The following is a 25,030-nucleotide window of genomic DNA, read 5'->3' as shown; positions in this document are numbered from 1 at the left end:
ACAAAATTTCTGGTGTCTGTGTTATTTCTTTTTCCGCATTATATTGTTTATCTTTATAATTGAAATATCACACGTTGTACGTAAATCAATCAAAGTAGATACATCCATCCTTGTTTGCTGGATACGACTTGATTGATTCTTGGATATTGATTTTTAAGATCGTCTGATTGGTTATATAAACTTTCTGATTGTAAGAGAAAAAGATATAACTTTAAATATCTCATTAAGTTGAATTCTCGGAATTATATTTAGGTTTTGTCCAGACAGATTGCCTAAGAAGTCGGTGATGTATTTTGATACCCCACGTTTTCAAGATTTATATTTATCGTTAAGTTCTCTTGCATCAATCACATGGTTTCATTTTGAATTTGTTACTAGAGGATCTTTTCTCAAAACCTTGATGTTTGATTCGTCTTTGCTTCGTCAAATCATGGTGTGGTTTAACTTCACTAGAATCGTTTTTTCTAAAAGAACACAAACTTAAACAAGAACAAAATCACTGAAAGGACAGTAGCAGCAAAGGCAAAAAGAAAATCAAAAAAAATCAAAAATTTGATAATAAATAATCTTTCATGATTCCCACATCCAACTATTTTATTATGAATCAAAGTTGCTAATAGGAGTACCAACTTATTTGAGTGTACCAAATACCAAGACAAAATCCTACAGTACCCCTATTAGGGCCATGGTTATGGACTCCTAATAAAATATTAACAGATCTTACCCTTAAAAAATTCTGGAAACTATCCTACAACTATACATCCAGAAAAAAAGGAACCATTAGCAACTAAACAATCTTATAAGAGACCACAAGGGTCTGTCTGCATCTGTGGGTGAAGGATGAGCCACCTACAAGGAAAAGAACAAAACAAGCATAATATTCAAACCCATGATGGTACCCCCTGTATAGAAAATACTTTCTCAGGAGAAAAAGAGAACCGTTAAAAATTTAAAAATATCGAGTGTTTGGAAGTTGAGATTAAATAGCATGTGTTATCTTAGCTAAATATGTGGAATTAACATGCACCATGCACATCAGTTTAGTAGGGTGGCTGTCTTGTCAGTAGACTAGTATAGTTAACTAGTGAGACCAAAAATCTTTATCGGATCATCAGATCAGATCCACTCTAAATGAGATTAGGATGACCATTAGGATTAATTTAACATTTTGTCGCTGGATCCATCGCATGTAACTTTGTGAAAATCACATGTTTTAAACATGATAAAAGTTGCAAATTACAACTTAGTAAGATTATAAGATAAGTAGTTTCGTGGTTATCTCTTTGTGGCTTTCACACCTTTAAAGTCTTTTTCATTCAACTTTCGTAGCAATTGGTTCATTATTTTATAGGATGATAATCTTTATCATATAAATCACCAAGATGAGATTATTATTTTTTTTTGAAAAGCCAAGATGAGATATCAAATATTATATCAACAGTACAGCCTAATGTAGATCTATATGTCTATATTATGTGTTCATCCATTCTGATATGATGTCAACCGGAAAGATCAAAGATGATACCCATGCGAATACACTTGTTTCTTGTCTGAAATTACCAGAGGAACCAAGTGCAATGTTGCACATGTTTTATATGTATAGTGTTAGTTTATATGTAATTCTCTGAGCTTAGTCTCCATGGTTAACTTGACTTGAATGAACCATTACTTGAGCTATCGACAAAATGAAACCAGTGGCAGTGGGTGAACATAATTAGGCCCCATAGCTCCTTGACAGACCGAAGGTCAAAATACAGAACCTCTGATTTATCTTCTTTCTTGAATTTTCTCACTCAACAACCACCACGACCACTGAACATAGACGCGCCAATGATTCACAGCAAAGTTCCAATAATATCTTCTGGTACCTTTATTTAAACAAAATTATTTAAATGAGGACATCTTCCTAATTGGGCAACTAGTACAGATACGTGTGAGGTGGGTGTGGGATCCAACCGCATGCTCTATGGTCCAATGTGTGGGGTGGGATAAGGCGACCCATCTACTTTTTTTAGAAAGTGAAAGACAACCCATTTACATCACAGAAAAGTTGGAATGAAATATAGATTTTATGACTATTTTTTAACCATTCCAATGATAAATCATACATTCATAAACTGATCAACTCAAAATTACAATACAAAAAATCTACAAGAAGAGAGGACAGACATTTTCTTCCCCAAAGAACTAATACAACCTGAACAAAACAAAATCATACATGTACTCAGACTGTGCATCTTCTAGTATCTGAGACTTTTAGCCACCTCGAAAAAATGAGCCACATTCTCTTCTGGTGTACCAACAACAATCCCATGGCCAAGATTCAATATATGTTTACCCCTACCTGCTTTCTTCACTGTATCATGAATTCGGCTTGTGATAAACTCTTTCGATCCAAACAAAACTCCGGGGTCTATATTTCCTTGGACAGCTACGTAAGGTCCTAACCTTCTCCTTCCCTCAGCCATATCGACAGTCCAGTCCAAGCTAACAACATCGACACCTGTTAAAGGCAATCTTTCAAGCAATCCACCTGACCCGCTTGCGTAAAGAATTAGTGGTAGATGTGGATGGGTCTCTTTCACTGAATCGACTATCTGTTTTAGATAAGGAAGACTGAATTCTTCAAAATCTACAGGACTTAATTCCGTGGCCCATGAATCAAATATCTGTACGGCTTGTGCTCCATTGTCAGCTTGGTATTTAATGTATTTGGCCATAGAATCCGTAAACTTCTGGAGGAGTGCATGTAGGATCTGCCAATAAAAGAAATATAATTATCAGTTCTGTATGTTACCACCTGAATGCAAAATAATTCATATCGAACAAACATCTCTGAGTGGTCCAATTTGCTCAAAAGATTTTGTACCACAGAACATGAAAACATAATCTAAAATTGATCAAACAAAAATCCAGATTTTGTCGTTAACCATATGTTTGCTTGAAGAGAGATGGCACCGTTGGTGTCTGTGGAAATGTGGTAAGCCATATACGGTGGGGCCTTAAGAAACTGGAAAGGTCTATATTTTCTTCAAATATCTCGAGCCATATAATTAGAGATGGAACTTATCATACGCATACTGAGGCTGACATGAAATTTTCAATTGCAACTAAATCAGATATGCAAGGAGCCTTATCATCTTTGGGTACAAATCAAAGTTATGAAAAGAAATGAAAACGACTTAAAACAAAAAATAGGGTACAAGTCCACATTACATGGTGCGTATTAGGTACAATGAATGAAGGCATTAGCATGGACAAACTTAAGAAATTGCATCACTTTCTTGCTTCTATTAAGTCAAATTTTAAGAGTAGCTAAACAATCCATGTCAAATTTTAGCAAATATTATAAGCAGGGGAGGAACCAGATATTCTTTTGGGGGTTGGAATTAAATATCTATTAAACAAATTTAAACTGGGCTTATTAACTTGAACCTCTTGTGCTTACTATACATTTTTTTTTTTGATTCTATAGAACAGTGGTCCCTAGATTACTCCAAAATTCATCATTCATTTAGGATTATTACGCTATTACAATGGTTCGAGACCCGACCTGCCCTGAGGAAGAGAGCATGAGACCATCAGACATGCTTACTATTACATGACTAGGTAGGCCACATGATTCAAACTGAACTACAGTTAGTAGGTGGTAGGGTGGGGACATAGTTTTCCTACTTATAAGATGATATTGCGGGCTTAATCTAAACACAGCCTTAAGCCTCCTCCTTAGCATATACAAGCATTCATATAGATTTTGAGGCAGGGTCTCCAAGCCCATGGTGATAGTCATTCAATTTAAATGTATAATCTTGGGAACCTAAATGTCCTGTATTGCACTCAACCTTAGTGCTTCAATAATATTTCATTCTCGTCTACGAGATAGGTGTACAACCGATTTCAAAAATAGTCCAGAAAATCATTTGGAGGTGATGTGCACCATCTTAGTAGCAATGACCTTTATTTATATATATATTCATGAATTGGATGTTTTCTTCACTTAAATAGAGATATTCAGAACTAAATTGGTTATTGAGTCTCAGAGTGCCACGTAACGATGTTATCCTTAGCCCTAATTTACTAGATGTTTAATCTAAAATCCTGATCATATACGCAAACCTAACAGTTTCTGTTCCAATATGACATCTTGTGCCTCATCTAACTGTGACAATCCTAAGTTTCGTAATTTAGGCCTGTAGCTGTCAAATAAGCAATGACGTACCTTTGGTTCAGAGAAAGCTAGTTTCTTAATTTTTGAGAAGTGCTTTGATGAACCACCTTCAACACAGTACGACGCCAAGGTGAAAGGAGCGCCCACAAAGCCAAGAACTGCTGCTTCATTGTTTACCTGAAAAGGTAAAAGATATGAATACAAATGAAAACAAGTACAATTGATAACTCGTGCATAGCTAAGATGATATGTGTAATTACTATAGTGGGTGTCATGTCTATATTTCCTAGTTTTTTCTCTGGCAGTGTCGAACAACCTGTATCACTACTCGTACCAGCATCAGTGTTACACAGCTTTCTTGGAGGAGCTTCCATAACTAATTTTGCATGATGTAACACGTTTAGTAATCAGGATGCTTTCATCCAAGTGAAGGGTTGCCAACATTAGCGCAGCTAAGCCTGACTTTAGATCAAGAAGTACTTTTACCTCCTGATCTATACGGACCATTAGATTATTACTGGAAATCACTAACTAGTTTTAAAGAGCAGTGTAACATTAAACAGCTTTCCATTTCATGAGTCTTCCTGCACTGAAGTAAAAAAGGCCAAAATATTGAGTCATAGATCCTAATCCATGACTTGTTGAGACATAAATCTAATATTTTTCAACTGAAAAATTAAAATGTGCTTCACACATAAAAGTGAAGTAATCTGAAACAAATTCAAGCACATTTCTTGAAATTGAACAAGAGGCTTTGTACAAACCAAAACCAAAAGAGACAAACCAAACTCAAGATTACTGGATAATTGGAATGTAAAAGGTTGGCATTCATATAGCTATGCGATACTATACCTCTTTCCGCAAGATATTCAATGCTTCCCCAACATATGGAACTGACATTTCAGGAACAAAGTCCCTCACTTGAGCAACATCTGCAGCTTCTCTCAGAGGACTAAATATTATAGGACCCTTTCCCTTTACAATGTCAAAAGGTATATTCATACCAGAGAGAGGGGTAAGAATGTCTGAAAACAGAATAACCTGTCACAAGACGTTGCAAAAGCATTAGAAAATCAATTGGTTGCATATCTTTACATAAGATGCTCAAATCACAAGATGTTTATACAACTCCTCCACCTTCAAAGGCATGATTCACTCAGCGCTAGCTAAATGAAGGAGAAGGCCAACTGTAATACATTATCCTAGTAAAACCAAAGAGATCCTAGTAAAACCAAAGAGATACAAGCGAAGAAGCTTGCCAACTAAAAATATGAAGCTTCTGACTGAAGTTTTTTGAAAGCAGATTTCAACAATAAGGTTATCCTACCCCATCAGGCTTAAACACTTTCCATGGTTGCAGAGAGATTTCAACTACAAGATCAACGTTCTCTGATCTTTCACGGAAGGAAGGATGTTTCTCGCAGAGCGTCATGTAACTCTGTCAAAGGCAATTGTTCGCACATTAGTTGCAGCTCTAGCAAAAAGGTTCCCGTAATATAAATAGAAGTGATATCTTCAACAATTTTTCACAAAATCACAAAACATTTCCACAATATGAAATATGAATATCAAATAAAACGAATATCAAAATTTTCTCAGATTCAGTCAAACATGCCTTCATGTACCTCCCTGCTTGCCTCATAAGCCAAACTGGGGGTCGTTCAACATTTTCCCCTCGAACAGCAGTTAGTAAAAGAGGTTCAGCAGCACCAACAGCTTGTGGTTCTGCAACAGTTCCTTTAAAGAAATGCATGGAAAGAAGTTAAGAGTCAAAAAATTAAGCACTTCACACCTGTGGCATCTTGGTAAAGATTCATTTCAAAGATACGGTTGCTAACGTATAGAAGCTCAGGTAATTTTATATCCTTCAAGAAGAAGCAGAATGGGAACTTGCTTCCATAAAAGCAAAACAGGATTCTATCTAGCAAAAGAGTTCTGAGGAAACTAAGTGGAAAAAAATCTTATCCTAGTTTGGGTCCGTCTAGCAATGCAGAAACAGGTTTCTAGGCTGAATCAATGAGAAACATAAGTGCAAAATCTTTAACATCACAAGCAACAAGAACCGTTGCACTAAGCCTTCATCCTACTAAGTCTCTTCTTGTCCAAATTAAGTCTGACATTGGCACGACAAGACTCAACCTGAAAATGGTACCGGAGTGTTCTAGATATATAAGAATAAAACTACATACTAAAAGAAACCTAAGGGTGTAATGATAATTCAAAGAATCATCTTCTACTTGAGCTGACCTTCTCAAATTTGATTCCAAGGTGATGACCAAACTGCACAAGGCCAATGCAAACTCAAGAACCCTTTTCTTGTCATCTGGTCTAACAATGTGAAGGCAACTTTCACTAAATCTCGTGAAGGTGTTTAATAATCCATCCTAAAATGGCAAATATCTGCATTTTCCCCTCCCATTCGCTTCAATTCTTCTAATGAGGACTTTAAATACCAAACTTTAAAGGTTCATTTTCAGATGAAATAAGTATCAATTCTGACAAATGTACAAATTCATGTGTTATAATGTTTCAATCCCCAGTCTACTTTCTCCATGATGAAAAACTAAGGAAATCATTCTCAAGGCGCAATTAACAGAATTGCAAAAAATTACCTCCAGCAGAACAATTGATGCTGAACTTCGATCTAGAGAGAGAAGTGAATGTAGATTTGGGTGAAATCGAAAGAGCACCAAAAGCAAGAGATCCAGTAACACAAGACATTACGAATTACTATCTTAAGAAACCTTAAACCCTACAAAACCATTCAAAGATTTCAACTTACTGAAATTTCTTTGAATCTCAGAGCTCGAGCTTTTTTTTTCTTTTTTCTCTTCTCCTCTCTGAATTGAAACGTTGAAAAGCCGAGTACAAAAGTAAGGATGAGTAGATAATTCTTGCAGTGTTTATTTTACAATAATGCCCTCATATTAATTCTAACTAGCTAAATCTAACCATGGTTTAGCTACTTGAAATGTCCATTTAAGCCTCGTTTAAAATAATGGAGAACAGAAACCCGTGCAAGGGAAACAGACGAAGTGAGGAAGTAGTTAAGGGTAATAATGTCAGTCTAGAGTTTTTGGGACAGTTGATACAGTTTGTTAGACGAGAATAATGGTCGACTTAGTGTATACAAGGTAAGGGTAGTGTGGTCATAGAGGTAACAATCTCTTATCTCGTTATCCTTTGGGAAGTTTGGATTGGATATCTAGTCCGTCCATAAAGAGGACAGAATTCGCATTATTGCGGAAAACTAACAAGAGCCGAAACTTCTTGAATTTTCTCCAGGTAAAAATTCACATGGTAACATACTGTCAGAAATTAGAATATACTCCAAAATAAGATGATAATGCGGTTAATTTAATCTCATTCCCTTCCTTGGTGTGCAATCAATGTTATCGTCATTATCAATGCTACTTCCTTTAGAATTGAATATCAAGCCATGGTTCAATTTTGTAAGAGAAGCCGTCCGAGAGAAAATAAACCAGCAAGCATTGTCTAGATAATAGATCTTCGTGCTTAAAATGAGCATGGCGATAGAAATGGGTATAATTCACCAAAGCAAACTAATTTTGGTTTGTTAAATCATGATGGTCCGACGAAAGTTAGTTTATGAGTAACTGATAGTTACAGGTACCATGCCATACCATGTAAAGATGAAAGAAAGAAAGAAAGAAAGAGAAGTTCAACTTGAAGTGTTCAACTGAATAAACAACCTCCAACCAGTTCTCCCAATAATGGAATAAGTGTACAATAACAATAAAACCAGACAGAAATATTTCCGCTAAATTGATAATTACACACGTATATACATATAAAACACCGTGTCTTTGGCTTAATTATGTAGTTGCACACCTAATAAGCACATATGTACCAACTTCTTGCAATGAGTTTCTGCTCTTTTTCATTTGAAATTGAAGTTCACTCATTCGGTCTCTAATAACCTGTTATCCCAGCTATTTCTCTGACAGATTTAGGAATCGGCTAGCAAAGACGTTTCAGCTGAGGTTGAGAATGAAGATGATGCATCTTCCGATTCATTCACAACAGCAGAGGAGGACTTACAGACACCAACGATAGTGCAGATGTCTTTCGATGCCAGAAACTGTTGTGCGTTTGTCATTATCAGGGGTCCATACTCGAAAACTAGCTTTTTACACTGCAGTTAAACAGCAAAAGGAAAAGTTGGATGTATTGATAATTAAGGTGCATCCAAGTTTAAGAAAATGCAAACAATCTATCTATTGGACCTCTAAAAGAACTAAGATCATTACGGCATCATCAAAATATAATGTTGGAAATTTTGAGACAGGAAATTCAAGTGCTCTTACCCGTTGGGCGTATTTCTTCTCCGCATTGCATGCCTTCAGAAGAATCTCTATTACCTCTAACTGAGTTGATAAAAAAAATTAATTAGTTAGTAACAGGCTGTATAGCTAACATAATGGAAATAGACATGAGTATGTAGACAGTCGACAGTAACTGAGATCTTGATGCCAAGACAGATACGAAAATATGATGCTATAAAAAAGGAAAAATATTTGTAAGTTGTTAAGAAAATATGGAAAACAATTGATCAAGCAAGAAAGATACCTGTGTATCAGGATTTTCCAATTTCTCCAAGACTTCATCTACGGCTTGATGACACATCTTGCAACTGTCTGGATGTTGTGCATCACAAAGATCCATCTTGTGACAGAAGTTCTCAGGTTTTAATGTGTTTACCTCTAAGAAGAATAGAGGAGTATAATAGTCCACCATTGTCAAGCACTGCAGAATTTTTAAGAAAAGATCAGAAAGAAGATAAGATAGTATTGCAGATATCACAAGGTATATACTACTATTACATTTTATCACATTGAAGCTCATATTAGAGTACTCAGTATGAAAGCATGTCTAATGGCAAGTGTGGCTAAAAAATCACTTGATCAAAAGGTTCTATGCAATATTTGATGTTGACCCTCTAAGGTAAACAAGAGCCAGGTTTCCACCATCAGAACAGTGTATGGCCCGTTAGCGTATTGAGCTTAAGGGAGTAGGCACACAGAAACTTTTTCCAATGTTTGAATACAAACAAGCGCCAAATCCTACATGTCTATGTTAGAGAAGCCGGAAAAAAAAAGGATTAACCAGCCTGAGATCATCTAAGCATATTCTTTAGGGACTGGAGATCAGCAGTGTGGGACCAAACTTTACAATGTCCACACAAATCAACTGACTGCCTCAATTTGTTATGTTGATTATTTACCAAGTAGGAAGTACTAATTCCGACCTTGTCATCCTATTAGTTTGTTGTTTCTTAACATGTCATTTTAACCTACACTATTACATGAAACTTTACAGCATTGGTTAACAAACTAATCAAATTACCTCAGACGAGATTAGCATCATAACACAAATAGTAGAACTTCACTGGTAATGACGCCAAATACTCCTAATAGACATAAATATAGCCATTCAATTCTTTATAAAATAGGTCTTGTGATTACCTCTTTCTTGAAAGACCGCATCTTGGAACAAGCCTGATGAAGCTTGCCAAGGATCTCAGTTTGGGTAGCGTTCTGACCAAGGTAAGTTAGTGCTTGAGTAGCGAATTTCTCGCACATATTGCATACTTTATCTTTGTCTTTCCCTGTATCTGCAAAAAAGAAGCATGGGTTCAGTATAAAGCTTCACAGTTTATCAGCACAATTGAAGTTACAACTATATCTTCAGTTTGACTTTTTCCAGTAGAGACTTTTTCATCCTTCCTATGGTCTACTGTGTTTTGCTGGGAATATATCAATTCAATGGATGGATCACGTCATCAGTTTCTTTATTTTATTTCATTTTCCTGATAATTATTTTCTGAACTAAAGAACAAGGAAGAAAACCAGCAAAGTAATCTAACGGGTATGTATTCAGAGTATACATTGAACTACAATTACAATCATCAAAAACTGATTAAGGAGATTTTCAGGGTTGGTTGCAGGAGGCTGGTTGCGCCAAGAAACACCACAAGAAATAATATTTGAAAATAAAAGGAAAAGAAAAACATCAAAATACAAACTTTACAAAGTCATCATAAAATAAAAATAAAGGCTCACTTGAAACATCTGAGACAAGGGCGAAGTTCCTCGCATCGACAAAGATCCAGCTAATTCCCAACACAAGCAGAAATAAGAGTCCTCCTCTCACACCCATAGTGCCTGAAGTCACAAACTCACGATAAGTCAACCAACACAACAATTCTGTCAAAGGCAGACTATGGAAACACGAATAAACCTTCAAATTCGAGCCAAAATTTCACTAAACAATAAGCAAAACTATAAAATTTTATTAACCTATCCTGTTTCTGAATTATAAACGAAATAAACCACATAATCAGATACTAGTATCAACAAATAATCAAAACCAAACACAGAAACAACAAATTCAGTTTCAAAAAGAAACCCTCAATTTTCCAATTTTACAAAACCCCAGATTTAGCACACACATAAACATAAAAATACACCTAATTTTCAGTTAGTAAAACAGAAAAGATTATACCTAATTATCGGAACAAAGTTGTTGCTTCTGAAATTAAGATTGAAATTCTTTGAAAACTAAATTAAGGTTATGAACTATGAAACAAAGAAGATAAAAGATATATTTATACCTGCAAATTCGGTGTTTTAAAAAATAATTTGATGTTTGGATTCAGAAACACTGAAGATCGGAAGCTCTTTCCTTCTCTGAGTTTTAGTGAGACAAGGATACCGCAAATGATTTTATTTATTCATTGGTTAAGTTGAGAGCCTACTTTTTCATACTTTCCCACCACCCTTTTTATTTTACAAGTTTTCCTTATCGACCAGATACCATCAAGGTACATACATATTAACCGCCGATGCAGTCTCAACCATAGGATCTAGTCCCAAACTTAATAATGGGGACTGCTAGAAACACGTGGTCTATACTGGATTGTGGTGGTATGGAGTCCTGCATACTCCGTGAGACATATTACAATTCCTCCACCTAACCAAAAAAATATTGTGCTTACGTGGTAAACAAGTCCGCTCCAGGAATCTTTGAGTGTTGAATGGACAAACATACGCAAGTGGGTGGAGTACTAGGCAAAAAAATATTGTAGAAAATAGCCAGTGATCCTTATCCTACAATAGTTCAACGAATCGGTCCGGTTCCACCAAACATAGATTCAGTTGTCGAGTTAGTTCATGTGCTAGTGTGTTGCTCGTGGTTGTAGTGCACTGTGCTGTCTGTGCACATGTCAAAACTCAAAAGGGTATTGTTGGATTTAGCAGAGGTCTGTTGTAAACATCAACGGCACTGACATCGGCCAGTTTAACGAGCACATGGCCCCATAGACGGAGTAAGTTGTAAACAAGAGCAGCAGAGCTGCAGAAGTGAATACTAATAAGATGCATAGAGAATAATACTACACAGGAATTGACACAATCATGGGACCTCTGAATCCATGGTGATACATACAGAGATGCAAATGATTAATGATAAATAAATTTTAATATTAATGGACCGTTGTTTCGAAGGAATCAAGAAATCCTCCCTATATTTCTCCTCTGCAAGCTCTCCACCTGCATCAGTATGTGCTTCAGTTGTCAAACTTAAAATAAAGAGTCAAAAAGCTCTGCAATGACTACTTGAAATATTATTTTTCCTTCAGGTTGTTTGAGGGGAACAAACAAACATAAAAGACCAGTGTTTTTACTAAGTAAAGACATAGAGCAACAAGATATCGTGCGATGGATGTACATAGCTAGCAATTTTGAACAATAATGAATTTAGCAAACTTAATCCTAACCCGAAGTTGACAAAGTAAAAAAAATAAATTACGGTGCAATTATATTCGATTTATTTATGATGTGCACTAGTTACCTTGGAGCTTGTTTCTTCTTCTTCTTACTTTCCTTGGTCAGTAGAAGCGAAAAACGCACCAGCCCAAACTTCTTTCGCTTTCCAGAAATCTGCTTGTTAGCTGTTTCTTCTTGCTCAGTTGGACGGGGAGGCGATAGAGGTGGAGACAGCGGCCCAGTTTGTTTACCAAGCATCTGTGCCAAGGAAACTTTTTGTTTATTCTCTTTTTCTGTTCCCATTTCAAAATCTTCTGGTAGGTTAAGCTTCTTGTTCAGTATTTGTCCAATAGATAATGTTTGTTTACACCCCTCATTAGCGAGATTGAACTTGTTCGGATCAAACGTACGAGAATCTTTTCTGACCATTATCTGATCGCCACTTTCTAAGCGCTTTTTCAACAGCCAGTTTTCCTTGATTTGCAGCTTCCACTCTGGTTAGAGCCTCTTCCAAAACCTTTTTACTAGTTTGAACTTCTTCCACTGCTTCTTCCACCTTCTTTAGGATTTCCATTTTAGACACATTTGCTTCATCAATATGCAGCATTGCATCTTGAACTTTTCTCTTTGAAGCCTCTTCAGCTTCTTGAGCTTTGCGAGTAAGGGAGGAATATTCTTCATAAGAAAGAGTTACTGTGTCCGGCTGTTCGAGCAAATCTTTTGTTGGACTCTGGCTACTCGTCAAAGCCTTGATTTCTACAAGAGCAGTGGCTTCTGCTGCCCTAGCTGCCTCCACCATTTTCATGGCTGCAATCCATCTGATCTCTGTGGTCCTCATACTTGTTTTTATCTGTTCACTTTCCGACATTGCTTTCACTACCTCAGATTTTGCTGCTTCTGCCATCTGCTTAAATTGATCTGCCTCAGCACTTAACTTTTGGATCTCCTTTGAAAGATCAAGGGGATTCCCACATCTGTTTTCTACATCTTTCGCCTGTTGTAGCTTCATCCTTGTCTGTTTCAGCTCCTCTTCCAGAGAAGAAATCTTAGCAGAGTTAAGGCTCAGCCTCTCTTGGGTTTTCTTGAATGAGATTCTCTCCTTCTCCAGTTTCTTATGAAGTGATTCAATAGCACCTCGGATTCCAGCAAGATCACTTGTTGTCCGGGTAAGGTTTACCTTCGCTTGCTCCAATTCCATTAAAATCAAACCTGGAGAAGAACTTGGGCAGGGGCTATAATCTAATACGAAGTCCCCGTCAGTAATGAAAGGGTTTCCTGTATATCCAACTTCTATTTCTCTAACAACTTGACTTGTCTCTGTGTAATCAACTGGTGCGTCTGGAATTTCAATATTTTCCAATTCTTCTTTCTCCAGCGTCAACTTCAATTCATCAACAACCCTTTTGGTACTCTCTAGTTCTTTTAATACCTCAAGTGTTTCCCTCTCTTTCAGGCTCAGCTCCTTCTCTAATTTTGTAGCTTCCTCCTCGACCTTAGATGGCTCAAGCTCCTCAACGACATGCTATTTACAATTAAAACCACAATGAAACATATCGAACATTAATCTTACTTTACAAATTAAGCTCCTCAAATCACCTCACACTGAGAAGACAGATATCTAAAGGATAAGTATCACGACAAGAGTGTAAAGTGAGCTAAGATAGTTTAATTTGGATGGTTAAAAACAACAAGAGTCGAGAGAGTCATTCACTAAAGTGGATTTTGCTTCATTTAATGCTGCATTCTAAGTTTAATAAAGAAAACTAAAAACTCTTTACAATTCAATAAAATCTACTGCTTATCAGTAAACAAAACTTCCTAAAGTATTCTAAACCACATAAAGTAAACACATCAATGAGTTGTGGAAGTCCCATAAAAGTATGAAGCTAGTAGGAAACAAAAATGAGAACAATCTTATGAACAAGCATATCCTGAATATAAGCATACATCTCGAGAACAAAATCCTGGCATAGATAGATCACAAAAACAAAGAGTACACAAAAATTGAACAAAATTCACTAGAATTTTTAACTGAACCCTATTAAGAAATGTTTTTCCCTGATAAATCTTAGTTATTACTTATCAGTGAAACTCATAATTGAGAGAACCTAAACTATTCCTACATAAAAGAACCCTGGAAACAAAAACGGAAACCGAATTTAAACAACTAAGTACTATCTACTAAAGCAAAGTCACCCTAATGTAGAATGCATTCGCAGAAATTACCAGCGATTCTGAGTTTTTGCGTTGTTGAGGTCCCCAAATAGCACTACCCTCAAAAAGAGATACAGCCTCTTTCACTGATTCATAAGGTAAAGACGTATCAATCTCAGCTCTGAAATGGTTAATCTCCTTCTTTTTCTCCTCTTCAGCGTTATCCTCCGAAACTAGGGTTTTTTGATCCATCTCAAACCCAGTTTTCTATAAACCATCGGAAACTTCAGATTCAATAGTATGATTTTCTCTCATTTCAGAGGTTAGGGTTTCTGAAACATCAAAACCCTGGGATTCAAGGGTTTTAGTCATTACACGGCAAAAATAAATAAAATCTTTCTAAGTGATTTGTTTGTTGTGAAATAGATTAGAACCAGAACCTAGGATTTTGAAGAACTAAGCGTGGATGAGACGGGGATGATTATGTTTTAGAGACAAAACTTCAGAGTGATAGAACATAAAGTACGATGATAAAAGTGTTTTAAAGTCGCGACTCGCGACAGAAAACAAACGTTCGACTTCGGGGATTGGGAATTCGAGGTATCTTTTCCTTCCTTAAATGCCCTTGAAGTTGAAACCGTTTGTAAGATTTTGAACAGAGAGAGGGAAAAACATCTCTTTTGTTTCTGAACTGTAGCTAAAGTAAAATACCCTTGAGAAGATATTACACGGTATGTCTTCGACAACAGAATCCTCCGTACACCAAATTGATGGCTTCCTGTACTAAGCTGAAGTATTAGACTCAATCATTGAACAGTGCATAAGTGCACTATGAAAAATCAAAATGATATTCTGTAGCGGATTCTATGTGCAATCATACCAGTTAATATTTCGGTTTGTGCATATTTCAAAAAAACATTCCAGTTTGCCATCTTCTCTTTTGGTTATCTTCTAATTATTGCCTGGCACTGAAAACGGTATAGAATTGTGCTTCTGTCAAGAAAAGCAAAAGCTCCACCAACTTTGCCCAACGTAACGACCCACAACTGTCTTCTGTACTTTTTCTTTTCCTTTTACGATCGCCATTTCTCTTTTTGCGGGTGAACGGACACAAATACTGTAGTGATTAGACATGACCGTTAAAAATATGTTTTTTTTTAATAGCTTCTGTATCCGAACATAGACACGTGGAATCCAAGTGCTGGTATTTGATCTCTTACGCTACGCTGCCTAGAGCAAAGCTAAGTATGGTTGACTTATATCCGTTAGGTTCACAGAGTAAAACAATTAAATATATTTGGTACAGGATTAAAGTTTGATTCCTTTGCCGATTGCTAAATCAAGAAAGGAGGATCCAATGATTGTGGAGATTTGAAACAGGTGGATGGCGGCAAATTCGTGGAAAGCCAACTTATGACTCAATGCCATATACAACTGGACACTGGCCAATGGCCGTAGTGTTTTTTCTCCAAGGAAAATGATAATCAATTTATAGAGGAAGGAGTGTTCAAGGTTTGCGAAGAGCAGAAATGTAGATTGTTGAAATTTGAGCCATCAAAATTATTGACCGCCTAAATTCCATTTCCATGTTATATTTTTAGCAAGATAATTTAGTTTTGACGGTTATTTTGGTTGAAGCTTAAACAACCATTCAATTCAAGTTTTCCTGAACATCATCAGATTGTTCTTTAAATATCCATCTTTCCCCTCAATGAATTATAGTTTCATGTTCAATTACTGTTTTAACAAAATCGAAGTGTAAGAAAATGATTCTCAAGTTTACCAAGTTATGGAGGCACCAAAAGCTAATCCAAAACCAAATTAGTGCATCTTTCACGAGACAAATTCATCACCTGGAAGTCGTTAAAGTTAAATGGGAAAGACCTGATAATGGATGGAGTAAACTGAATTTTGATGGATCTGTGAAACATAAATCGGGATTGGGAAGCATCGGGGGTGTTGTTAGGAACCATAAAGGCGATTTCCTACTCGGCTACTCAGAACCAATAGGGAAAACAACAAGTACCATTGCAGAAATAACTGCACTTCGACGTGGCCTTGATTTGGCTCTTGAAAATGGATTGTATAACGTATGGTTCGAGGGAGATGAGAAAAGATTGCTTGAAATTATTGCAAACCAGATACCAGTTGGACCTCTCGAAATACAAAGGCGAGTTAGGAATAGGAAAATTTCTTGTTTGGTCATAAGCCCATAAGGTTATATATAGCAGGGTCCAACTAGATTTTACTCTTATTCTAAGATCCAAAGTTATTTGAAAACATAGAAATGACTAATATACCCCACTGTTTAAGTACGTGTGAAATAACATACTTCTACCAAATCGGAATTTTATTTATCTGGAGGTCCAAATTTAATTAAAACATATAAAGAACCATAGATTTGTTTACAAATTTGAGTACATATCTGCCACACTGCTTACAAATATGAGTACATATCTGCTACACTACTTAGGAATCTGAGTACTCCTCAATTCACTTTACTTTATTGCAGCACCAGCACCTCTGCAGTCAACCATTCACCACTGCCTTCAGCTCCATCTTCTCAGTAATCTTCTATCTTGCTGCATCACAATCTTCTTAGCTTAAACCACAACTGCAACCGCTACATCAACACCATTGTCATTTCAATTCAGCTGCAATACAGACTTGTTCTTCTTCCATGTTTAAACAGCACTACCATCTTCATAAACCCATTGAGACGAACATCTCATCCACTGATTTTGTTCACAATAATCACCACCTACAATTCCTCCTCTATCTCATTTGTATCTTCAGTTTACATCAGCAACCCAACCTTCTATGTTCCTCCAAATCCATTTGCAGCACACCTTCTTTCAAACACACATCACAACCAATTTGTAACTTCATCAAGACCACCACCAATTTCACAAGATTGCAAATCTGAACCAACAACAACTCCTGTTCCTATCATTCAAAATCTGTCATTTCTTGCAATAAGTTCTGAACTGCAGCTCCAAATCATCTCCATATCCAATTCCAGTACTGAATCAAACGTAACAAAGAGCATCTATTTCAGTATTTCATATACGTACTGAATCAAACATAACAAGGAGCACTTCCTATCAGTATGCGATATATGTACTGAAGATTCATGAACTACAAATCAACAGTATGACAACAACAGGTGACACTATGAAAAATAAGAGAATCGAAAGACATATTACAATATTTCACATAAGTACTGAAGGGTAAGACTAAAAAAGGAGCAAAAACACATCAAATAGCACTTCCTATCAGTATTATACATACATACTCATGGATCGAACCAAAAAAATTGGAAAAACTTCAAATAAAACAAAATTAGAAGAGTTTTGTATCAGTACGCCATATATGTACTATCAATTCATACACGAAAAACAACTGTAACAGACCTAAAAACCACAAAAGCGTCAATCAAATCGATTTGATTATCAGAATACAATCAAAAAAAACAAATCAAAAGAAGAAAAACCGAACAAAATAATCAAACAAGATGATTAGAAAGCATACCTGGAAACAGAAAACGAATATTCTCCTCGTAAATCATAACGATGCACCATCTTGTTCTTCTTCTTCTTCTTCTTCTTCTTCTTAAAAGTAGACTAGGTTTCTGTCAGTACGGGATATATGTACTGTTGGTTCATACACAACAATCAGCTGCATGTCAAAAATAATTAACGAATCCGTGAAAAACAGTATTGAAACACTTCTATTTCAATATTCCATATATGTACTTCTGAATCAAATAAAAAAAGGTCTTCAAAACTAGGTTTTTGTCAGTACTGCAGAAACGTACTGTTGGTTCATACACAAAACTAAACCGAAACACATCTAAAACCAACAAAATGAAACTGATATGATCAGATCTAGTGAAGAAATTGACAAAAAAACATGATTATCCATATAGATCTGAACTATTTTTTAATAAAATAAAATAAACAATCAAACAAGGAGATCAAAACATAATCAAACATCCATTGAACGACTAATATTAGAAGCCCTAAAATTAACATAACTAGATGAAAATTGATTATAAAAAAAACTAGACTAACATCAACAGTAAGAAAATCAACCTATATATCTTGCAAAAATCTTCATCGGAGGAGTTCCTCTATAATATACAAAACGATAGCTTTGGGATCGAATTGGCGACTCAATTAACGAAATCAAAAAGATCTCCAGCGTTAAAGCTTCTTTGGAGCAAAACCAAAAATTGAAAGAGAAGGTGACGATAAGAACCAGGAGCTTAAATATCTAGAGGTGGAAGGTTAATTTGAGAATTTCGAAATTACGCATTACCAATCCCGCACGTGTACCGGACCAGGGGATAAAAATTTTGGTCCAATTTTCTCTTTTTCCTTTTATTATGGACCTCTGGTTACTGGGTTTTAGTGGGTGGACCTGCCATTAAGTAAGACTACCATAATAATACCTATTGGTAATTCTTACTTAGGAATATCAATTCAATTTTACCTGAATTCAACAATTATAAAATGACTCATATTTATAAGCAAGGGAACACAACTGCTGATGCGTTTGCGAAAATGGGCTACCAATTGAATAAACCTTGCATTTGGCGAGTTCGTCCTCCTAAGGAGGTTTTGCGCCTTGTTCAGAACGATGCTGACGGCAAGATTTACAGACGTACTATTAGAACAATATCTAACCAAGTTTAATTATGTACATACCGCTTACATGTCTATGATTGTACATATATACATTTCTTATTCGGAACGACGCTGATGGCAACTTCAATCAAGCATCTTAGAAAAATAATATGCATGTATCTGTCTACTAGGTGGCGTCTTTTCTACTGTATTATTTTTATTTTTCTCATTCTAGAATCGAGAAAGTCAGATTAATTCTGTTTTTACATAAAGAAAGGGAAACTCATTGCATGGACAGACCATGTTAACACGATACGATAGTAAGAAGACAACTTTTTGATATATAAAATTGTGCAATAATGAATGTGGAACGTGAAATGAATACAAAGCTCAAAGTCGAGTCTTCGGTAGTACAAGAAGGAATTCGGAAAAGAATGAGGGCTTAAAATTTAGTACTACAAGAACCATATGTGTACTACAAAGCAGGCAAGTCAATACTGCGATAGTGCAATTGAATTGGGAACCTTACACAAGGTATTATGAAGGTTGTATTTTGTTCATCTAGTACAATGCATCAAATTGTACCTGTTTCAGTGAACTTGGCCTTTGCCAATATAAAGAGAGATCCAACAAGATATGATAAAGTACAGGAAATGAAACCAAATCAAAAGGGAAACACCAAAAAGAAGAGAAAGAGAGATTGTAAAATAACATCATTGAGTGCAGCGTTGATGAAATTCATTCTAGCTCTTGGAGTTCTTCCCCTGTGACTTGGGGTTATTTCACCAGCGCTTCATTCATTTATCTCATTTGAATAATTCTTGGATCAACATGAAGAACCATCTTTAACTCAGACCCACCTAACAGGGTTTTTTTCTTTTCTTTAGAAATTACTTTACACAGACTATTCCCTTGCAATTTGAATGCAAATGCAGAAACAACAAGCAAAATGTATTACGGGCGTGCTAAAATTTTGTTGAATTGCTTCATCTGCTGCTTCCTTCCTTACTTGTTTATCTTTTGCTGTAACCAGTTGTGCGGATACAAAAATGTGCTTGGAATAGGGAATAAATCAAACCGAGAAATAATCAACGACAACTTCACGATCCTCCTTATGATGTAATAATTTTCATTTCGCTAATGCCTCACAGGGCTTTTAAACTCTGCATGACAAGTATGCTCTGAGCAATAATCTTTTGGGTGTGCCAAGTTTTCGCTGCCAGCCCTACGGAAAAAAAAAAACACAAAATTGGTTAAAAAGACCAAAATCAATAATTTCTGGGTGAAATGGACAGTTAGATTTTTATATTGTTTAAATGGACAAAAATGTAAAAATAGGCAGGATGTAACCAGTTTCATCGTGCCCATTTTCAAATATTTTTTCTTATTTTTAATTTGCACAGGATGTATCAAGTTTCATCCTTACTATTTTTTAAATTTAAGCTACTATATTTTTTGGCTATTTCACCCAAACTATTTTTTACTCGTCCATTTGAACCGTGATTTAAAAATATTTGGACAAATGACCCATTTTTCGAAAGGAAAACTGGCGAGTTACCTCAATGAATGCCTCAAACATTTTCTAGATGAACCAAACCTGCAATTAGCATCTACGCGGCCATCACAAATGACAACATCTTTAACAGCCGTCGTGCCAACCTCAAGGAAAATCCACATGAGGCCTGGATTTGAAAAGCCGTTCATGTGAATGCTTGCTCTTAGTCACTCTTAACAAGTATCTTTCCAGGATGCATATCTGCATTAGTATATAAAATCATACCACAGTATCTTGAGAAGTGCATCAGTCCCGATGAGTGCATGAGCACTTTTAATCTGATTGTTCCCGTCAAGTTCATCGACAAAGTGAAAAACACTTCCTCGGAGCTCGTAAGTCTCAACTAAAAACCAGGGGTTTACATCTTTTTATCTGCAAAAATTATATAAAACCAAAAACAGCACAAATGAGCAGCTTCCCTTGCAAGATCAACTTTAGACATCATAAAAAATAGCGAACTGCCTGTTGGAAAAAATACAGTTTTATGTGAATAACAAAAATAGCATTGACTTCAGACTTATCAAGCGTCAACCATGGGCATTTAGATGTGTGGTGGCGGTTGTGAAAGGAATAGTGGTGGTGGGTAGTCGAGAACCTAGGTTGTTAATGACTTGAGGATGCTGGTGGAACCGTTATTGTAAACATGTCTTTTTTTTAGATTGAAGATAAAATATTGGTGGTGGTGAAATACGAGGATGTAGATTTAAATTTTGGTTGTTCATTTTTTTTTTTACTAAAACAAGATTTTATTGCTTAAAATGATGAAGGAACAGAATTGGCTTCCTCCAATACATACAGGCAATAAAATTTGGTGGAGAGCTTTGCCAAAAGTTTAAAAATCCTAGCATGTTTTGTCGGCGAGTCTGCAGGTTTATTACATTTTTTTCTTAATGAACTTGCACTTTCATAAAGGATAGTTGCAGATTTTGGTCCTACTATCCGAAATAATAGATTGATCTTCACATGTTACTTTGTCAGGATCACGAGTCACTGCCTTCACCACTACTTGTGCATCCACCTCAAAACATATGATTTGATCTAAAGGATCGAAGGGAACCAGAAGTTATTCGGAAGGAAATGGTCTTTGTCAAACTCGATGTGGTTAATGTGTGTTGTAAATGTGCAGTATAGCAGTTGTATACAAATACACTAGTATCTCAAAGAATTACTGGGATAATCTGATCAGAGACTTGCAATACGACTTGCAATACTTGAGGTACATATTAAATTGTGTATGTGATACATATTATACTGACCTTAAGAGATGTTGTTGTTTCAGGCTATGTAAAAATCTTAGCCTATGTGTGTATCCTCTTAAGGAGTGTCTGTCTAAAGAAGTCCTTAAAACAGACTAGATGAACTTGTATATTGAAGAAATCAAAGTTCGTGTGCTTTAATTCAAGCATAAGAGGAAGACGAATGATTACTAAGATGCTTCTTGGAAGATATTCCTCTGTGACCGAAGCATGTGGCCATCATTGCAGAAACTCAATTGACTATGTGAGTCTAAAGTAAATGAGCAATGACAAAGTCTAGACATACTCGGAGAAGGCTAATTCAGTAAGATAACTATACTCTTTAATGAACACTAGTACAAATCTTTACATTGGCCACACTTAATCACCGTGTCCATAGGCTTTTGGTCATGGATTTTTTTCACTCCAAAAATGTGGCATCAGGTGCCGAGACAAAAAGGTATCCCTATGGCTGCATAAACTTTGAGTGGCTATAAAATATGATTAACCATGGCCATAACTCTAAAACCGTGTCTATATGGTACTCAATATTTTTTTGGTAGTTAAGCATTTTCACTATCACCGTGGCCATAGGATCCTTATAGACACACAATTTAATTATATGTGGCTAAAGTTTACCTTAAAGTCACGTAAATTTTATTATAGTCGTGGCCTTTGTCATCAATTGGACACGCAAAATTCATTTTATCATGGCCAATTCATGAGTTGCGGTCACACTAATTTTTCTCAACCATGGCCATCTCTATCATTTGGACACACGGAAAATAATTTAACATGGCTAATACATGATTTGTAGTCACGTTTAATCTATGGTACCATGGCCATCCATATTTTTGGACACATGATAAACATTTTACATGGCCAATTAATAAGTTATGGCTACTAAAAATTTGTAGCACCGTGGCTAAATTTTTTCGAAAGACACATCAAGTGTGTTGAATGTAGCTATTGTTCACCTTTTGGATACATCAAGTGTTTTCAATGTAGCTATTGTTCACCTTTTGGACACATCAAGTTTTTTGAATGTAGCTATTGTTCAACTTTTAGACACATCAAGTGTTTTCAATGTAGCTATTGTTCACCTTTTGGACACATCAAGTTTTCTGAATGTAGCTTTTGTTCACCTTTTGGACACATCAAGTGTTTTGAATGTAGCTATTGTTCACCTTTTGGACACATCAAGTGTTTTCAATGTAGCTATTCAAAAATCACCTAAATAACCATCCATAAAAAATTAATGAAGACTACAATTAGAATTGTACCAAAATAATTTCATTTCACAATATAATAAACATCTCAATCTGATAATTGTGCAGTAACCTTGAGAAAACAAACTTTCAAAGAGAGACTTAAAAGTTTAAACATCCAAATCCTATAGTCCACGACTATTTCTATTAATAATTAGGCTGCAGTCTTGAGTCTCTTGCTGGATCTCCGAGACTTTAGTTCCCCGCTCTTCATATATGAAGGTTTCTTCTTCTTTGTCTTCTTAGTGTTTGGGTCAGAATCATATTCATCGTTTGGGTCAGAATCATGTTCACCGGGGTCTGAAAGTGGATGGCCCTGCAGCAAGCCAGTGGATGTATAATTAAGGGAAAAAACCATGTTAACAGTTATATGGTCAGGATGCAGAAGGTAATAAACATGTATAATAAAGCAACTTACACTAGAGCAAGAGATCACAAACTCTTTAGGCCAAGCTACTATAGATTTTTCAGCATCCTCTACTGTTTTGAGATGAGTAGATGGGACTGGCAAACAATGATTCTTTAATATCGACTTTTCAACCGTCACTCTGACACAATCATCCCGGAGTGGATCTCCATGAACCTTCTGACCTGGCACTGATGGAAGAACCGAACCCCATGCAATGATATTTCTCAGTGAAACATGAGCCAGTTTGCATTTACCAATCTGCAAAACATAAATGTTATATTGACATCAACAGATTCAAATCTCAAAATGCTTAAATGCCTGTGAAAAGGACATACCGTTGAAAGTTCAGTTTTGTCTTTCGATTGAGAATTGTCTGGTGAACTAAGGGGTAGATGCTCAGATGCAGGAGACTTTTGTTTGTATTTTCCAGACTACAAAAATATACGCTATATTAACATCAACAAAAAATGGAACTCTCAAAGCACTATATATTTTAAATACCTGCAAAAGAAACATACCATTTGGAGTTCAGAACTATCTTTCGATCCCGTAGACTGAGATACATTTTCAGATTCAGGGTCATTTCTATTTGTATTAGATTCATTCCTTTCAGTCGGAGAAATGCTTGTAACAGGGAATTCAAGCATAAGAGACTTCTCTCTAATAGGAGATTTCTATATAGTGCAGTTGACATATTAGATACTGCAGAATTATTAGGAAATACATACTTAATCAAAATTACTTGGATGATGTTAAACATACCCGTGCCTTTTTGCTTTTGATTTTCTTTTTCAATATGCCTTGAGATTTTAGCTGAGACATTAAGCTGCTCATCATTTCTTCTTGTGCCTTCATTGCTGCCTTCATTTCCTTCATTTCTGCATCCTTCCTATCTCTCTCCATTTGGTTCGCGCGTCTTTCATCTTCCAGTTGTTTCTTCAGTTCAATGTGCTCCTTGGATGCTCCTTTCCGTGGCAGGTGCCAGTACGTTGTTGGAGTCACTCCCTTGCCTATACATCTTACACGCCCAGCATGTTCTTCCCCAAACACAAGGGTGATAGAATCATTGCCTGGTTGTTTTCTCAAAGTTCCATCTTCCAGCTGCTTATCAAAATCCTCCTGCACAAAAAAAGAATTAAGGGATTAGAAGTGATAATCAATTAAATCAAAATTATTTTCACATTTACTCAAGCACAAAACAAATAGCTAGATAGTTTCAGTCGTCTTACAAGCTGAGCTGCTTTTTCCCTAACATCATCGTCATCGTATTCTCCATTTTTGTTTTGATGTGCCTTCCTCCATAGTAAAGACCGTGAAGGATTTTCATCTTCAAGGATCTCTTTCTCATTAATCTAGTAATTATAAAATACACAAGAAGAAAAATTAGATAGATAATACTATAATTTAAACTGGAAATAATAATAATTTTGTATAACAAACTGGACTTACTAATTTTTCCAACAGCCCTGCATACCCTGCTCTTCCCGTCCTGTGGTTATATTTGTGGTTCTTACGCGCCTTAGCTCCCCTAATGGACAACTCCTGAGCATACAGATTTAAAGAATTTCATTCATAAAAAAGTTAGACTAATTAATGAAATTAATATCAATATTCCAAACTAAAACGTGCAATATACAACCTTGCATTTATCAGACAACCTCCACTTTACGAACTTGTCCCATTGTTCTTGGTTCACAATGACACGATATTGTTTAGAAACAGTATTTAGTTTAGCAGGTTTACCCAAATTGGGCACTATGAACTTTACATACAACTTTCTTCTGAAGTTGCGCAAATGTTCCCCAAAATATTTCATAATTTGTCTT

At 36.0% G+C, this 25,030-nt stretch overlaps 2 protein-coding genes and 1 pseudogene across 4 annotated transcripts; all 3 read right to left on the bottom strand.

Annotated features, from left to right (window-relative positions):
* Nucleotides 1-2,061: 2,061 nt before the first annotated feature.
* LOC113310709 (uroporphyrinogen decarboxylase-like) lies at nt 2,062-7,026 on the bottom strand. Of its 2 annotated transcripts, none has more exons than XM_026559459.1 (6): nt 6,781-7,026; nt 5,784-5,905; nt 5,496-5,606; nt 5,021-5,209; nt 4,220-4,345; nt 2,062-2,756 (listed from the first exon to the last, which is right to left on the bottom strand). In XM_026559459.1, the coding sequence occupies exons 1-6, from the start codon at nt 6,887-6,889 to the stop codon at nt 2,241-2,243; spliced, it is 1,173 nt and encodes a 390-aa protein (XP_026415244.1). In that variant the 5' UTR covers nt 6,890-7,026; the 3' UTR covers nt 2,062-2,240. The 2 variants fall into 2 exon arrangements, with proteins under 2 accessions (XP_026415244.1, XP_026415245.1); XM_026559460.1 differs by having other exon boundaries at nt 5,784-5,893.
* Nucleotides 7,027-7,831: 805 nt separating this feature from the next.
* Nucleotides 7,832-10,959, bottom strand: LOC113312668 (proactivator polypeptide-like 1). Of its 2 annotated transcripts, none has more exons than XM_026561402.1 (6): nt 10,803-10,959; nt 10,252-10,353; nt 9,655-9,803; nt 8,759-8,935; nt 8,497-8,556; nt 7,832-8,324 (listed from the first exon to the last, which is right to left on the bottom strand). In XM_026561402.1, exons 2-6 carry the CDS (start codon nt 10,346-10,348, stop codon nt 8,139-8,141), a joined length of 669 nt encoding a protein of 222 aa, XP_026417187.1. In that variant the 5' UTR covers nt 10,349-10,353; nt 10,803-10,959; the 3' UTR covers nt 7,832-8,138. The 2 variants fall into 2 exon arrangements, with proteins under 2 accessions (XP_026417187.1, XP_026417188.1); XM_026561403.1 differs by lacking the exon at nt 10,803-10,959 and adding an exon at nt 10,694-10,736.
* A 627-nt stretch (nt 10,960-11,586) lies between these two features.
* Nucleotides 11,587-15,551, bottom strand: LOC113309210 (annotated as a pseudogene).
* Between the last annotated feature and the right edge of the window lie 9,479 nt (nt 15,552-25,030).

The sequence above is a fragment of the Papaver somniferum genome, chromosome 9 (genome assembly GCF_003573695.1).
Source record: "Papaver somniferum cultivar HN1 chromosome 9, ASM357369v1, whole genome shotgun sequence".
NCBI classification, from domain to species: domain Eukaryota; kingdom Viridiplantae; phylum Streptophyta; class Magnoliopsida; order Ranunculales; family Papaveraceae; genus Papaver; species Papaver somniferum.
Note: the sequence above shows the minus strand (reverse complement) of the source record. Positions and strands in the feature narration are given on the sequence as shown.

Excerpts from the sequence above, each read along its gene's own strand:
- LOC113310709 (XM_026559459.1), bottom strand. The coding sequence starts at position 6,889 with ATGTCTTGTGTTACTGGATCTCTTGCTTTTGGTGCTCTTTCGATTTCA. Across the intron at positions 5,210-5,495 it reads AAGTGTTTAAGCCTGATGGG|GTTATTCTGTTTTCAGACAT; the intron begins GTAGGATAACCT and ends GTCTTGTGACAG. Across the intron at positions 2,757-4,219 it reads TAGCTTTCTCTGAACCAAAG|ATCCTACATGCACTCCTCCA; the intron begins GTACGTCATTGC and ends TTTTATTGGCAG.
- LOC113312668 (XM_026561402.1), bottom strand. The coding sequence starts at position 10,348 with ATGGGTGTGAGAGGAGGACTCTTATTTCTGCTTGTGTTGGGAATTAGC. Across the intron at positions 9,804-10,251 it reads CCTTGTCTCAGATGTTTCAA|ATACAGGGAAAGACAAAGAT; the intron begins GTGAGCCTTTAT and ends TCTTTTTTGCAG. Across the intron at positions 8,325-8,496 it reads AGAAGAAATACGCCCAACGG|TGTAAAAAGCTAGTTTTCGA; the intron begins GTAAGAGCACTT and ends GTTTAACTGCAG.